This window comes from Doryrhamphus excisus, chromosome 3 (assembly GCF_030265055.1).
Source record: "Doryrhamphus excisus isolate RoL2022-K1 chromosome 3, RoL_Dexc_1.0, whole genome shotgun sequence".
Taxonomy (NCBI): Eukaryota; Metazoa; Chordata; class Actinopteri; order Syngnathiformes; family Syngnathidae; genus Doryrhamphus; species Doryrhamphus excisus.
Window position 1 is genome coordinate 19,749,037 of NC_080468.1, and position 17,287 is coordinate 19,766,323.

The 17,287-nt window shown below is 40.6% G+C and overlaps 2 protein-coding genes across 7 annotated transcripts in view; both read left to right on the top strand.

Annotated features, from left to right (window-relative positions):
• The window catches only part of arhgef39 (Rho guanine nucleotide exchange factor (GEF) 39), a 251,257-nt gene extending 237,873 nt beyond the window's left edge, over positions 1-13,384 (top strand). For all 6 annotated transcript variants that reach the window (XM_058069021.1, XM_058069022.1, XM_058069024.1 and 3 more), the window contains 6 exons: positions 707-835; positions 6,988-7,217; positions 11,049-11,137; positions 12,211-12,343; positions 12,461-12,555; positions 12,671-13,384. In XM_058069021.1, the coding sequence (XP_057925004.1) occupies positions 707-835; positions 6,988-7,217; positions 11,049-11,137; positions 12,211-12,343; positions 12,461-12,555; positions 12,671-12,707 (713 nt within the window). In that variant the 3' untranslated portion in view covers positions 12,708-13,384. The remainder of the gene's footprint in view (positions 1-706; positions 836-6,987; positions 7,218-11,048; positions 11,138-12,210; positions 12,344-12,460; positions 12,556-12,670) is intronic.
• A 1,168-nt stretch (positions 13,385-14,552) lies between these two features.
• rergla (RERG/RAS-like a) lies at positions 14,553-16,896 on the top strand. The gene is made up of 5 exons (XM_058068249.1): positions 14,553-14,628; positions 14,697-14,753; positions 15,956-16,029; positions 16,118-16,254; positions 16,390-16,896. The coding sequence occupies exons 1-5, from the start codon at positions 14,577-14,579 to the stop codon at positions 16,673-16,675; spliced, it is 606 nt and encodes a 201-aa protein (XP_057924232.1). The 5' UTR covers positions 14,553-14,576; the 3' UTR covers positions 16,676-16,896.
• Positions 16,897-17,287: the final 391 nt, after the last annotated feature.

The following is a 17,287-nucleotide window of genomic DNA, read 5'->3' on the forward strand; positions in this document are numbered from 1 at the left end:
AGGAGTTTGCAGGATGAAATACGTGAAATCTACAAACATTTTCTCACGATGACGTCCACGTCAAGACGGTTGAGTCGTGCAAATCAATTTTACAATTGTATGATTTAGCATATGCGATTCTTTCTCCGCCCATAATTTTTACATTTGTTTTTGAGCCGCATTTTGTTTGGTGTTTGGAAAATAATAACTATAAAAAAATATAATATTAATGTATTTTTTTAAATTGTCTATGTTTTCCTTTTTTGTCAATGGATTTGTCAATATTTGCAAAATAAAATAAATAATAAACAATCAATAATACATAAACACATTATTTTAAGTTTTACTGAATATTACAAACTACCTGTATTCTAGACTCTAATTATTCATACTTTATCTAAAATAATTTTAGGGTTTTATTCTACTTTATTTTGAACTATATGCTGTTTTGTTTTTTGTTTCCTTTGTTTTTGTCAGTGTAAATTTTGAAAATCTTATTTTGGAATTTATTGAATATTTGATAACTTCAAACAAATAGAAAATTGCACTATTTAAGACTGTATTATTAGAGAAAAAAATAATTTTAAATAAATGTAATTCATAATGACGTAATTTCTATTTATAGCTTGAAGCAATTTGCAAGAGTGTTCCGCTTGTGAGTTTTATTGACAAGTAATCTGCAAGTGCATGGTTGATTGAACAAACACCACGTGTGTGTTTGCCACAGGGGCGGTGGCTGCGGTGGAACTGCTGCACCAGCGCATCCAAAAGAACACCCGGCGGCATGAGAACCACCTGCAGCTTTGCCGGGTGCAGAAACTGCTGAAGGGGCGAAAGACGAAGGTGTTGGCTGCAGGTTAGAGCCTCTGATCACGTATTCTTTTCATCTCGTTCAAGGAGCACCTCAAACCACCCCTCTCTGCATCTATTGTTGTGTCCTGTGGGACTTGGGGAGGGGGGGTGCAAGCACAGTATAGACACACAAAAGGGAAATTGTCTAAATATAGAGACAAGATCTGGATTATTTGTATACTTTTTTTATACTAATCAATGCACCTTTCTGTCCACTTGGAAACATTACAAACAATGCTTTTCCATTTACGGTAACTTCCTTCTTGTTCAATTATTTCCCTTCTTTCTACTTGTGGAGCGGTGGCCCTTTTTCTCCCCGCCACTCCCCCTCCTGTTGTTGGTCCCCAGAGATCTCGGCCTCCTCGTTGCTCCACTCGCCCTGCCAATCTCCCCCGGGACCAATTAGGGCCCAGTCTCATCTCACGGACCTGCAGATAAAAAGGCAGCCAAAGTGTGTGTTTTTTTTTAGATATGGGTAATGCATGTGTGTGCGCACCAAGCCACGGGAGTGTGTGTTTGTTTAGTTGGATGTGCAAGCTTTTTTTTTTTTTTCCTTTTCCGTGGGAGTGCTGGTGTAGGCTAGGAGCAAAGCGCCGGATAGCGGTGCATCTCTAATGCTGATGTGGAAAGTTTCAAAAGCGCCTTTCATTCAAGTTCTCAGGCCCCTCTCCCTCCGCCGCCTTTCCAGCCAATAAACCCCCAGTCCCACCAGGCAGACTTCAGAGCGGCTGCAGCCTCACACCGATCCATTTGGCTTCCACCCCACTAGCATCACCATCTAATGTAGAGGAAAAGCAAAACCTCTGCCATTTACAGATGAGACGCGTCAGGCTCCTCAACCGTATTAAGTAGCTCTGTAGGAGATTGAGATTGGTGGGGGGGGGGGCTACTGTGAGACATAAAGCCTGAATCAATGGGACATCCATACAGCAGACAGATGCCCTGTTTCTCGAGGAGACAACAGATTTATGTCTGCATGCTGGCTTCTTCAATTGAAAACCAAGATATTGCACATTTTGGCACATTTCAGCTCTCTCTTGAGAAAAGATTTGTTTATGCAATAACAATAATGTCTTTGTGGCGTCATTGCCACGCAAGGATTTCAACAAAGTCCATTCAGTATTGAGAGACACTGAGATATGACTACTGATGAGGCATAATAATTGACTAGTCGATTAATTTGAGTCCGATCAATTGTTGATCAGTCAAGTATTTGGGAAGTTGGAGTGTACTGTTTGATTGCAGCCAGCAGAGCTGCTGTTGAGAAAAAACATTGAAACAAAAGAAAAAATATTAGAACACATTCATTTTAATTAAATGATTACAGAATATATAATGTGTTAAAAAATAACACATTTAATCACACTCTTCTGTTTCTGCAGTCCAGGCGACACAAAACTTTTCTCAGTACCCTAATTCCTGACATGGATAACGTACAAGATGCATGAGTGTCAGTGTACCAGAGTGTATGATAATGAAAATGTTTATTGTTTAAAGCAGGGGTGCTCATTAAGTCGATCGCGATCTACCGGTCGATCGCGGAGGTGGTACTGGTCGATCGCTGGTCGATCGCGGCGTGACATTAAAAAAATATCATCCCAGCATCAATGCCGTCACTTGATTGATATACAGGGCAGCCATTCAGATGACAACTGAATGTTGCCCTTCGGGCGACCAATCAAATCAAACAACGTCTCTAAGTGCAGCAGAACTTACGATGTCAGCCTATCATCCATCCCCGTTACTTGATTGACATACAGGACAACCAGTCAGATGACAACTGAATTTTGACCTTTAGGTCACCGCTCATGCGTAAACAACGATGCAAAGTGCTAAGCTAGTCGGCGAATTGCGAGATTTTAAGCCCTCGCTAAAGTTTATGGTCACTAAAATGAGTGAAGGAGCTGGACCAAGTAAAAAGGCAAAAACATATCACTTCCATACGGAATGGGAGGTGGACTTTTTTTTCACAATGTCTTTTTCGAAGTGCGTTTGCCTCATATGCCATTCTACCATCGCAGTACCAAAGAAAGGAAATGTGGAGTAATGTGGAGGTAATTACAAAAAATGTTAATTGTTAATTATGTGTGTTTTGCAATATTGGCTCATTTGGTTATGTAAGGTACATCAACATACATTGTACGTACAAATAATCCTCAATACATTTGAAAATAAATAGATGTTTTGCATTTTTGTAGTGGGTAGATCATTTTGACTCAGTCATTTTAAAAGTAGCTTGCATGCTGAAAAAGTGTGAGCACCCCTGGTTTAAAGCAACAAAAAACTGTAATTGTGCAACAAAGACTTTTCTTATGACCGAAGCACTACGAGCCTACGGTATCATCGAGCATGGAGCCCCAACTTACAACAGATGACTGTCTTCAGGCCTAGAATAAGTAAACCCACGTCTGATAACTGAACAACCTCCTGGATAAACGTTTCCAGAAGCGCTTCAAAGGGTGAATACAGCCAACTTTAACTTATAAGTCAGGGCATTATAAATATTGTTAACTCAAAATGCACCTTACAGTAAATTATATTCCTTACAATTGCCTGATTTTGCTGTTTAAGTTGACATATGTGTATTCATTGAGTCAGTCATTGACCACAATCCATTGGAAGTTCACATACACCAATTATGAGGCAGGTCTTATCAATTTTATGCCCTTAAAGGCATAGTTGGGATTTTTGACCTGATTTATGACATCCCCATCAGCGATGTAGTGCTTATCCCTCCACAAACCCTTGAGTTCTGGTCGGATTTCAGTAATGCGGAACGTAGTTCTGGTTAGTTGGTGGTTTGTAGCTTTTTATATAAGACTCTGCTGAAACTGTAATACTGATTAAGAAATTATTTTGGATATTACTTTAAGAATGTTAATTTAATTTTTTGTGGTTGACCCTCCATTGTTTCCTATGGGGAAAATGTCTTTGAATGTTCTACTCCATTCTAAAGAACATCATGTATTAGTGGGGATCTGGACTTTACACTGGATACTGTAAAATTAGTCACGTAAACCTAAATACATGCCAAATCTGACTTGTCCTCATTCTGTCACATCTCTCTTCCCCTCTCTCGCTCTCTGTTATTGCTCTACAGTACAGAGGAGTAGGACCCTTTGTAGATCAACCTTTTATTTCCTGCCCCACCTTTCCTCCAGCCTCCCCACCTGGCCTTGCCCCAAAGACTTTGTAGTGTGAGTCGAGGTGCTCTTTGACAAGGAGAACTGAAAAGCCTTTACATGGAGAGGAGTGCTTGGCACCTCCTGCTCTTTGAATCCTCTGCTGCCTCAAAGTCCAGCGGATGGTCAGATGCTAGCAGGGAGTCTGAGAGAAAAAGAGTACTCTTCAAGGCAGTAAGACCAACTTCTCAGACTCCATCAACAAGTTTAGGACTACTGATAATGTTGCAGTGGAACCTTAATGTTGGGGGGGTTGTCTACATAACCACAATCGAAACTAACCATTGCTTGCACAACAACAGCTGCTGCTGTAATTTAGTTATATGATCTCTTTTCTGGTGGCTAGCATTTTCTTAGCTGTGGTAGAATCCATGTTAATACTGCCATGCTTTTATTTTGTAACATACTTTACACTGAACAGGAAAATGTGTAACTAGACAGTTGTTACGTTGTTGTCATTGCGATGATATTGAAGTTAATAATATTACAACATATGTCGGCATTAACAAACCGATTGTTTTTTTGGGATTTCAAATATTATGATGACAAGCGGTTGACTATGTACTCAACGTTGACCCAAGTGGGAATAAGAACAATAGACATGGACTCTATGAGTCTGTCGACGTAGACAGATTGTCGATATTAGCAGGACCGACTTAAGCGACTTAACAAATGTGTCAGTTTCTTTGTCACTTGTACTAAAGAGAAAAAAAAAAGAAGTTAATACCCAGATTTTAATTTGACTTCTTTTGAAATGCATCCGTTTCAGTAGAGCGGACACCAGCAGCTTTCCGATGCTTGAGCAAACATGCAACACATTGCTGCTCAAGCATGAACTAAAAGTGATTGCATGTTCTGTTGTACTATTAGGATGCCTCAACTTAATTTATCGAGAAAACAAATGCAGGTCGTCACCAGCTGTCGTAGTTTTTCACAGCGAAAAACATGTCTGACAGGAATCACAATTCATTTTCATGCAGCTGTAGTCCATCGCTTCCCAATGGTGCAATTGAGCTACGACGGGATGCGCAATCCACTTTGCGGGCTAGCATACAGTCTCGAGGCCTCTTAGAGCTCATTCTCAACTCATCAGTGGCGTTTTGAAAATGAAAAGAAACTTTATGCATCGACGCAGTGCAACAGTAACATAGACATAGAATGTTATTAAAGGTGCTAGTTTGCAGTCTGTACAAGAGCAATGTGACATCTGTGGGTCATTTTCACCATGATCGATCAAGGAAATGTTGTGCGTCTTGTTCGGTTGTGTGGTTTTTGTGTAAATCCGCTCCCTTAAAATCTGGAGGTGTTGGTTTTATAAGACAAACCAAGCCATACTGTGAAAATTATAACATTTGATTTAACAATTGCAAACCACGGCTTCAGCAAATGAGAAAGTCACATCTCTTGACTGCTTTTCCATGTGACACCCATGGCATTTTAAAAGCAATTTGACCCCCCGCCCGGCCCCCTTGCACTTAATCTCGGCAGGGCTGTCTATAGCTGAAAATGTCTTCGGTGAGCCCCACAGGCACAGCTCGGGCCACCCAGGCTAGGTGCAATCACAAGCTGCTAACTGGGGTAATTACAAAAAAAATATACCCTGGACACATGTTGAATTTTCATCTTATCTATCCAAATGTCAGACTATTGCTTATTAGCTCCCGTCATGGTCCTGCCAATCACGGTGAAAGAGATGAGCACTTTGAGCAGCGTCTCTCGCCCTGCCTCCTGCTGGGCCTGTCTTAGATTTCCTGTCATCTTCTTTGCGCTCTTCAAACAGCCTTCATTGTCCTTTCTTATGTCAGTATGACCTACAGTTGTCTAATTAATTTTGTTGTCCGAGCGCAGTCATTTTATGTAAAAGAGATGACGCTAATTGCCACTTTTCAGATTTTTCGGTCTCCCCTCTAACGAGCTCCAGACACAGTAGAAGAATACAATACTCCCTCGTTTGTTGCAGTGATTGGTTCCAGACCCGACCGTGATAAGTGAATTCCCTCCAAATGGGATTGATTATTTATAAATTTAACATTTTCATAGTTAGAGCATAGAAAACCTGTTTGCGACCTTCTGAATCCAGATTTTTTAACTTTATTAGAACCCTGGAGACATGAACTAACACCCCTATAGCCGCCTTTACACTCATATTACCCAGTATTGTACACATAATAAGAGTAAATAAGGCATTTAAAGGGGAACTGCACTTTTTGCCCATCATTTACAATCCTTACGTGAAACATTAACACATATTTATTTCCCTTTTCTGTGCATTATAACACCAGAAAAAGAGTTAATATGAGTTAGCTAGCAATGCTTGTCATCCGGAAAACTACGAAGCCCTCTTTAAAAAAAAAAAAAAAAAAAAAAAAAAAAAAAGAAACTATACATGTACATATACATGCTGAGGGCTGCACGGCAAAGTAGTGGTTTGCATACATGCCTCACAGCCAGGAGACCCGAGTTCAATTCCATCCTCGGCCATCTCTGTGTGGAGTTTGCATGTTCTCCCCGTGCATTTGTGGGTTTTCTCCGGGGACTCCGGTTTCCTCCCACATTCCAAAAACATGCTAGGTTAATTGGCGACTCCAAATTGTCCATAGGTATGAATGTGAGTGTGAATGGTTGTTTGTCTACATGTGCCCTGTGATTGGCTGGGGACCAGTCCAGGGTGTACCCCGCCTCTCGTCCAAAGACAGCTGGGATAGGCTCCGGCATCCCCCGCGACCCTCTTGAGGATAAGCGGTAGAAAATGAATGAAAGGTAAATAGATGATAACATGTAATACTTACAGTATCTTTCCATATTTTGATGATTTAAAACATTACCGAAAATTATTTCCTCTGCGAATTGATACACATCAAGCATTCGTCAATAACAGCAGCATAAATACCAGAACATCACTTAAAATGTCTCCAATTACTGGTCCTCTATAGCAAAAAGACGCAGTCATAATGTGTATATGTCTCCTCTCCAGAGAGGTGGTACATCCGTGAAGGCTGGCTGAAGGTGGTTCCCTCCAAAGGCGCAGACGTCAAACCCAAGTTGTTTTTCCTGTTTTCGGACATGCTTCTGCAGACCAAGCGATGCAGCTCACTGCACCCCACCAGCAGCGACAAGTTTATAGGCCAGCACGCCTATCCGCTGAATCAGTGCGCCGTGGAAAAGGTCTTCGGCCACACCAAGAGCAAAGGGGGCCTGCTCAGTGTGAGTGTCTGCCGAGTGTCATATTCATTCATGCATTTTACATAACACTTATCCTGTTCATGATCACATGAAAGATGGAGGCCCAACACGCAAAAGGTCTGAAGTGGTCCTGTCATGACTTGGCAAGGAAGTTTTCATATTACACCTCATTTTAAATTAATTTTGACCATTTTTGTCGCCGTTTTTGCTGCAGCAGCACAGCATCCGACATCCTACCTTACAATGTTTCGTTATTTTGGGTTTGTTGTCATGGCGACGTGTTGTAGTATTGTTAAGTATTGTTGTTAAACGACAACAACAAGGTAACTTCTGTCTCGATACACAGCATAAAGATGCACAAAGAAGTAATATCTGTTCTATGGAAATACACAACAAAGTTCACCAATGAACGAAATAGTCAGCATGTTGCAGCAGGTGGACACACATCTGGTTATGGATTTGCGTAACACATGACTGAGCACTTAGCGCAAGTGTTATTTAATATCCTACTTTCATTTGGATTTGTCTTCCGTCTGTCCTCGGGTTTAATGTCGTCAATTGAACACCAGCAGACTTTCTGCTGCAAAATAAGAACGCCTCAAAAAGTAGAACTTTGAATGTTTTATCCCAGCCTGGTCTGTCTCCCAGGTCTCCGTGCAGCTGCTGGATGACAAATTATGTCTAAATGGTTTAGTTTCTGTCATGAAACATTCAGCGGAACCAGTCGCGCATCATTGAGCAAGTAACCAAAGCGTTTATGCGGCAAGTGTTTACTGCCAATGCTGCATGGTATCAATATTCATTCCGGTTGATGTTCCATCTCCGAGAGAGTCTTTATTTCCTGCTGCTAATGCGCGTCGCTGTTAATACATAAAAGCTACGTCGCGCTTTGATTGCGCTGCTTGCGGTTTTTCAATTCCTTTTCAAGTGAATTCAAACTGGTCTTAAGCTTGCAAGTCGGCCACACTGGGCACGTGTGTTTTGGTAAAATGTGTTTTAAAATATAAGAGTGGATTAAAAATGAAAAGGGGCGTGTTAAGTCTGGCTTTGTAGGTCATATTAGAGGCCGTCTATTGCTTTTTATTATGAAACAGAGGAGGGGTCGGCGGTCTACGGTCGGCTACGCTCCATTTTCAGCTAATCCGAGGGGCAACAACTTAAACGGAATCACACTATTAACATCATGTGATGTGAATGAGGCCATTTTCATTCCTTGATCCACTTCCTCTTTGTTTTTAATTGATTCCAACATTGACTAGACCAGGGGTGGGCAAACTACGGCCCGGGGGCCACATCCGGCCCGCCAAGTGTTTGAATACGGCCCGCCCAATCTTTCAAAAGTATTTAATTTAAACTCAACATACAACCTGGCATCATGGCCTGAGCCAACCTTTTGATGGTTGTATCAATTTCGTTGTTTGACATGGTCTGTTGTTTACAAAGTGCTCCTGAAAAAAGAGACACAAGCACATAATAATAATAAAAATTAAATTAATAATTATTATATTATTATAATAACTATTATGATTATTATAGTTATTATATTAATGCTAATTATTATATTAATTATATATAATAATATTGTTATATTTGCATATTTTACATAATAATAATATTCATTCATTCATTCATTTTCTACCGCTTTTCCTCACGAGGGTCGCGGGGGTGCTGGAGCCTATCCCAGCTGTCTTCGGGCGTAAGGCGGGGTACACCCTAGACTGGTCGCCAGCCAATCACAGGGCACATATAGACAAACAACCATTCACACTCACATTCATACCTATGGACAATTTGGAGTATCCAATTAACCTAGCATGTTTTTGGAATGTGGGAGGAAACCGGAGTACCCGGAGAAAACCCACGCATGCACGGGGAGAACATGCAAACTCCACACAGAGATGGCCGAGGGTGGAATTGAACCCGGGTCTCCTAGCTGTGAGGTCTGCGCGCTAACCCCTAGACCACCGTGCTGCCCATAATAATAATATAATAATTATTATTTTAATTTTATTTTAATTATTATAATATTTTATTATTTTTCAAATATTTCAATATAAAATAATAAATAATAATAGCAGATTGCATGACAATTTTACAGATACAATAATACCAGGTGGACTGTTACGAGTAAAATATATACGTAGTTTGCCCACCCCTGGACTAGACGGTAAAGATAGTTAGTCCTAGTTGTAATATTTGGCGTGCGTTAACAGCCGAGGAATGCAGCGACGGCAGTCTGCTGCAAGATAATCTCTCAGTTGTTGCATCAGATTAGGGGGCAGATCCATCTCTTCCGGCCCTCCAGTAAATACATCTTCCTCAAGTCTTGTCACCGCTTTGCGCCAAGCCTTGTCTAATGGCACAAATAGCATTTCATTAGCCTCTTATCCCTACCGAGGCCTGAATGCATACTCAATAGCATTACACGTAATTTCTCATAAGGACACATTATTGATCCTGGACTCCTACCTGAGCTCAAGGAAAAAAGGGGGCTGTCAGCACTCCTGGGCCCTCCTCATCCGGTGCCATGAAGAATTAAAGCCAAATTAAATTTGACAGCTATAAATGCCATGGCAATTTATATGCAAAGTTTGGGAGGAAAAAAAATACTTTTATTAAAATTTATTGTTTTCTTTGTGGCTCAACCTGAGTTTTTCCCTCTCTCGAACTTGCCTTTTCTCTCCCCGTCTCCTCCTCCTCCTAATATTCCCTCGCTGCTTGAATATTTTCCCACATCCCCGACAGATTCTCTTTGATGTATAAATAATCAAGCTAAATTATGTGCGGTGATGAGGCGCCGAGCTCTGTCGTTCTTATTATACAAAGTAATTTCTACCTAACAGGGTCAGATTTCCTGACAAATCCCTAATCACTCCCACGGCCGTAGAAGGAGAATCAAATGGCGTCCCCCACGTGCCGAGTGCCTAATATCACGCACCAGTCCATTCAGCCTCACTCTTTAATTAGATAATACTTTTGTGGAGGGAACATTTTTTGACATCTTAATCTATTTTAATGTATAATAAGAGACTCACCTCCCCTCCCCCGCCCCTCCCCTCTAATCATTATGTAGTATGAGGTGTAAGCTCAGTGTAAAGTTCTTTCCAAATCCTCATAAAAAAGATCAATACCTCACCGCTCAACAAACTTAAAGTAAATGTGAGAGGTAATTTAATATAGTGACGTCACTAATATACTTATTTAATAGCACTTCCTGTACAAGCATGAATTTTTATTGTTTGGTAAATGTAACAAACTTGTATAGAAAAGTGACTGGCAGGATTGGATGGACTGTCATGGCCTGCCTCCTGCTGGTCAACTCTTGTTATTGCACATTCAGGTGATGCTGGAAAATGACATTCATTCATTCATTTTCTATACCGCTTATCTTCACGAGGTTCGCAGGTATGCTGGAGCCTATCCCAGCTCTCTTCGGGCGAAAGACGGGGTACACCCTGGACTGGTGGCCAGCCAATCACAGGGCACATATAGACAAACAACCATTCACACTCACATTCATACCTATGGACAATTTGGAGTTGTCATGTTTTTGGAATGTGGGAGGAAACCAGAGTACCCGAAAAAAAAAAAAATAAAATAAAATAAAAATGAAAAACACACAGTAAGGTTTTATTCGCCATTATTTTTCATCAAGTTGAAATTGTACAGTTGTCATTTTACATGTTTTTTTATGACTGAACACCGCAAAAAATATATATATTTAATTAAATTCAACTTGTGTCATGTCAAGCAGAGGACCACCAGTGGTTCTCGTACCACAGTGTGAGAATCAAGGTAACACAGTCATCACGGTCCTAACTACAACCTCATCTGTCTGTCTGTCATTTCCAGCTGACGTTCCCCAGAGCCAAACTCCTGCTTATGTCCAGCAACCAGGAAGATCTGAATGATTGGTACCAAAGTCTGTGTTCAGCTATTAGGTATGTACACAGTTTTTTACACTGCCATTATTGACATGTTCGCAGCTTCCAATAAACGTGAAAGTTTTGGGTTTTCTTTATTATCGACTCCCGCCATCATTGATCAGCATGACCTCAGAAACCCCTTCAGCCTACCTGGCCCCCTAGTTCCCGCAGGAGCGTGCTATGCTATAAGGGCCCCACTAATGAGTTTATCCTGTTGTCGGGGTGCGGGGGTTGGGGGGTGCTGTCAAATCGCTCAGACCACCCAGCGGATGAGCAAATGTGCGGGCTGCCTGCTGTAAACTCCAGGGAGTGTAATTAGCTGTATGGGAGGACCTAGTAGAGGACAGGCCGAGAGGACCAGAGGTCAGCAGCACTCGGACCGCTGGGGAGGAGTACGGGTCTTTGGTGTGGGTGCACACATGGCTAAATTATTGATTGAACAAACACTACACAACGCTTGACTGACATCTCGGAATCAGATATTTATTTTTTGATTCCTTTAATCACATATATATATATATGTATACACTGGTTGTCTTTTGTGCTTTTATTTTTAATAATTGATGCCATTTACCACTGAGTTGTTCGTTAAAGGAAAATAAAACAGTGATCTTCACACGTTAGACAAGGGACTTAATTAGTGACGAGATCAATGCTTGGTGACACTAAGTGAACGATGAGCTCTGCAAAGGCCCGACCACCAGGGACACGGTGGATGCTAAACACCACTCAACCCTTACTTACCTTTTCATCGGCTCCTATGAACCTTTCTCCGTCACTATTGGATGTCTTCAGTGTCTTCAGTACACATTGAAAACTATTTGTTGTTATTATTATTATTATTTAACTAGACAGTTATGTTGTTGTTGTTTCATGCTGCTGGTGATAATAATGAACCACTATAACCATGACCCATTTTTTAATAGAAATGACTCAAAAACCATTCACGTCGACTTCGAATAAAGCGGGCACTTTGTAGTAATGATTAGAACACTATAGACCACTTATCGACACAAGTGGGGCCCACTTAAGCGGGTTAACTTTTTTCCTGACTCTGAATGGGATTGTTTCTCCTGTGTTTCCTCCAGGAAGCTGGAGCCAAAGCCGACATTTGGCCACGAAAGAGTGGAGCCCATGCAGGAACCCTTCTCCTCTGATGCTGAGAACCACAATTCACTAATCAACAGCAGCAGCAGCAATGCCAACGGGAAGAGGAACATGGTGAACACGGAATGACAACAAAATCATAGACATAGACAACTATATGGCTTATCAATGCATTTATTTATCACATGCATGATACCAGTAATGCCAATACTGTATGTGTATTATATGCAGGCCAGCACCGAGACTGGTGAGCTTTCTCAGAGACACGCTGCTGAGTGGGAGGGCAGCGCCCCCAAAAGGATGAAGCAAGCTGTTTCAGAGCAGAGGTACTGGCCTTTTTATTCAACACCAATAAAAATACGCAGTAAAAATTAGTGAAATAATACTTAGTAAAGGTTTGGGGATTTTTGGCTCTATAAAGTATATATGTGTGTCCAACAGCACAGAGTCCTCCTCATCCAGCTGTGTCATCCTCTGAAGTCCCTCTCCCATGCAGTCAAGGTTGGATCCTGCAGTGACCGTCTGAGAGTTTCACTTCAGCCATGACAGGACCTCTGCTTTTTATTATTTAACCCTACACCAAATATGTAGCTTATTTTTTCTACTGTGCAATATAAAAACGCATAAGTGCTGCTTTGCATACCAAATATATGAATGTGCTCTAATAACCTGGATTTAAGATATGCCTTTATTCGTCCCTCAGTGGGATTTGCAACAATGTGAAGTTAAATCGTTTTAAAGGGAAACACAAATATTAGTAGTTCATATAAGTCGGTTTGTCAATAACTCATTAGTACCTCTTTATTTACACTCCTTATTGCTAAAACTACCAACTATTATTGTTACTATGTATACTATACTGTGTAATATAATATAATATCACATACCAATTGGGTGCATTTTACTCATTCAAGCAGTTACTGTGAGCAACCAGGCTTGGAACCCTGGTTCTTTATACGTATTATTCTATTGTATCTATTAGCAACATATTGTCTATTTACTACTAGCACATAATCTAATGAAGTCACATATTCATGCTGTTTGGGAGATTTTAGTTCAGCGAGTGATTTGATTTTATGTTTTCTGATGCATTACTACTAAGATGTTAAAACTGAGCACATACATCTACAAATGGGAAGCAATAAAACTCAAAAAGATGTTCTTGTGCTTTTTGTTTTAATTATTATATTCGATTTTTTTGTTGATTAATTTCTATGTTTTCAGTTCAGGGACGCCCTATATAATGTTCATAACAATGTCCACTAGATGGCGACAAAAGCATAATTGCGCTCTTTCTCAATAACAGTACAGTATATTGTTATTCTTCTATTTTTGTTGTGTATTACCAAAATAGAGGTTGTAAATAAATAAACTGTACTGTGTTTGAAGAAAGAAAAACACTTTTTCTTATTTTCCTCTCGTTGTAAAGAGTAATAAATATTTTTATAATAAATATTCTTATTTTAGGACAGAGTATAAAATATATAAAAATATTTTAAGGTTATTATTTGACATCATGATGTCAGCATTTTTTTATTTGGTGGAAAACCACTCCTGCATTCAATTTTTCAAAAATATATTTAAAACAAAATCAAAACCTAACTACCAAAAGTTGTAAAATATATTTTAAAACCCACAAATCATGAAGCATTAACTTACGGTTTATAATAATTTATGCAAAACTAAATATTTCCAGACGTAAAAATTAAAGCATGCACTTTAGCGCCTCAATTTTCAGTACAAATGGTTCCCTGTCATACCTTGTAATAGCGTTTTGTCACCACCAAGGGGAGCCAAAAGCAACCAAACTAAATCAGTCAATTCCTATTCACATCTATCACTGCAATAAGTTTTTAAATGTATTTATCATTCATTCATTGATGTGAGTGTTGCATCTGGTTGTCATGGCACCCATATCACATCTATACACTACATTCTGCTTCAACACACTTTATGCTTTATCTATAGCCTCTGCTCCCGCTCCTCACAAAGATCCATTATTAGGGAGTTCTATTAGCCGGAATATTCTTCCGTGCTGATGTCTCCTGCCTTTGCTGCACACTGGACTCTTTGTTTCTCTGACTTTGCACAAAACAAAGTTTTCCATGAACTCTGACAGGTTGTGATACCTCATGCAGGAGGCCCTTGGCAGTGTAAAAAAAAATGTAATTGAATTGAACAAGAAACATGAAATGTCTCAGTTGTTGATTGGCCGAGGAGAAACCCAACCCCCCTTTACCATCTCATCTGTGGGCCCTGTCCCCCTTTTGGTCTTCTCCCACCCACCAACCAGCAAGCAGAGAAGTTTTCTAAGCATGGTCCTCATTTTGGGAGCTTCCTGCCGAGCATGAACGAGATCAAGATCACCGTGCTGGGAGGTGAAGGTGTTGGCAAGTCAGGTAAGGAGCATCGCTTTTGGAGATTGGCTCACGGTCACTTCAATTCTCTAACATCTGCTTTTCTTCAGCTCTCATCGTCCGGTTCTTCACGAGACGTTTTATTGGCGAGTATGCATCCTCATCAGGTCATTATCAATGCTTCTTTGTCACATTTGTAAAATGGCTTGAAAAGATGTGTGAGTGACGAGAGATGACACTTTTAAAAAAATCAAAAAATTCTGATGATTGACACATGGAACAATATTGTGTTTACATTCGTTTCTACCGCTTTTTCCTCATGAGGGTCACGGGAGTTGCTGGAGCCTATCCCAGCTGTCTTTGAGGCGAGAGGCAGGGTACACCCTGGACTGGTGGCCAGCCAATCACAGGGCACATATAGTAGACAAACAACCATTCACACTCACAATTTGGAGTGGCTAATTAACCTAGCATGTTTTTGGAATGTGGGAGGAAACCGGAGTACCCGGAGAAAACCCACGCATGCACGGGGAGAACATGCAAACTCCACACAGAGATGGCAGAGGGTGGAATTGAACACGGGTCTTCTAGCTGTGAGGCCTGCGTGCTAACCACTCGAACACCGTGCCGCCTGTTGTGTGTACAATATAGGTCAAAATATTTTTCTCTTTGTTTTTTTTTACAATTAAGTCAAATATATGTGGCAAAGTAGTGGTTTGCACATATGCCTCACAGCTAGGAGACCCGTGTTCAATTCCACCCTCGGCCATCTCTGTGTGGAGTTTGCATGTTCTCCCCGTGCATGCGTGGGTTTTCTCCGGGTACTCCGGTTTCCTCCCACATTCCAAAAACATGCTAGGTTAATTAGCCACTCCAAATTGTCCATAGGTATGAATGTGAGTGTGAATGGTTGTTTGTCTATATGTGCCCTGTGATTGGCTGGCCACCAGTCCAGGGTGTACCCCGCCTCTTGCCCAAATAAGCGGTATAAAATGAATGAATAACAGGAGCTAATGGATGTTTTCCCTGTGCATGGATCTTCAATAAATGAACAAATATTTCCTGATGGGGCCAATAATTACCATATTGTGAAATATGTATCGATCCAAATTTGAGCATCATTGATTGCATATAATTTTGTAGCTCATGTAGCTTTTGTAGCTTTATATGCATGTCCTACATATTTACAGGACTTTTAGGACCTTTTGGTGCATCTCTTAGAAAAGCTCACTTACTGCTCTCCTCCACAAGGTCTCGTTTTGTCGAGTTCTGGGGAGCAAATACAGTAGTCTGGTAGTACTAATCATGGTATGCAAAGTAAAACCATGAATGTTACCCACCTTGTGTGTGTTTTTTTTTACTTCCACAGAATGCATATACAGAAAGGGTCTGTCTGTGGATGGAAGGCAGATGAACCTGGAGTTCTACGAGCCCTGCTGTCAGGTCCGTTATCAGATCTTCAGACACTGACAGCGTGTGCGCTTAAACACGCAGGCGGGTTATTACCTTTTTTGCTGTCTGTGTCTTTCAGTCCAGCGAGGGTAAAGATCATATTCGCCGTGCTGATGGTTTTATTGTGGTCTATGATATCAGCGATCGCTCCTCTTTTCTTACTGCCAGAACCTTCGTGAAGCTCATCAGGGAGGTCCACTTGGGATCAGCCAAAAGGTAAGCTATTATATTCATTTCAAATAGCCTGAAAAAAGCAATTACCGGTAGCAATGTCTCGGAAACCTTTTGTTAATTTGTCAGATGTCGGCTTAGTGAGTGACACCGCTTGCTTTCTTTTTGCATTCCCTGCAGGGATGTCGAGTCTCTTATATTTGTGGTGGCTAACAAACACGACCTGTGCCACATGCGAGAGGTGCGACGTGAGGAAGGTCAGCATCTGGCGGCAGAGTTCCGATGTCAGTTCCACGAGCTGTCGGCGGCCGAGCACTACCAGGAGGTGGCACGCATATTCTCCCAGATGGTGCTGAGTGCCAGCCTGAGGAGCAAAGCGAAGGAGCGCAGGAGACGACCCAGCGGTTCCAAGTCCGTGGCCAAACTTATTAACAATGTTTTTGGCAAAAGGAGGAAATCGGTGTGAAGCGTTGTCGGAGTATGTGAGGATCGACTGATGGGCTAGACCAGGGGTGGGCAAACTACGGCCCCGGGGGCCACATCCGGCCCGCCAAGTGTTTGAATACGGCCCGCCCAATCGTTCAAAAGTATTTAATTTAAAGTCAACATACAACCTGGCATCATGGCCTGAGCCAACCTTTTGATGGTTGTATCAATTTCATTGTTTGACATGGTCTGTTGTTTACAAAGTGCTCCTGAAAAAAGAGACACGAGCACATAATAATAATAAAAATTAAAATAATAATTATTATATTATTATTATAACTATTATGATTATTATATTTATTATATTAATGCTAATTATTATATTAATTATATATAATAATATTGTTATATTTGCATATTTTACATAATAATAATATAATAATTATTATTTTAATTTTATTTTTTATTTTTATTTATTATTATAATATTTTATTATTTTTAAAATATTTAAATATAAATATAAAATAATAAAATAATAAATAATAATAGCAGATTGCATGACAATTTTACAGATAATAATAATATAACAATAATACCAGGTAGACTGTTACGTGTAAAATATATAGTCTGCCCCCCCCCCCCCCCTGGTTTG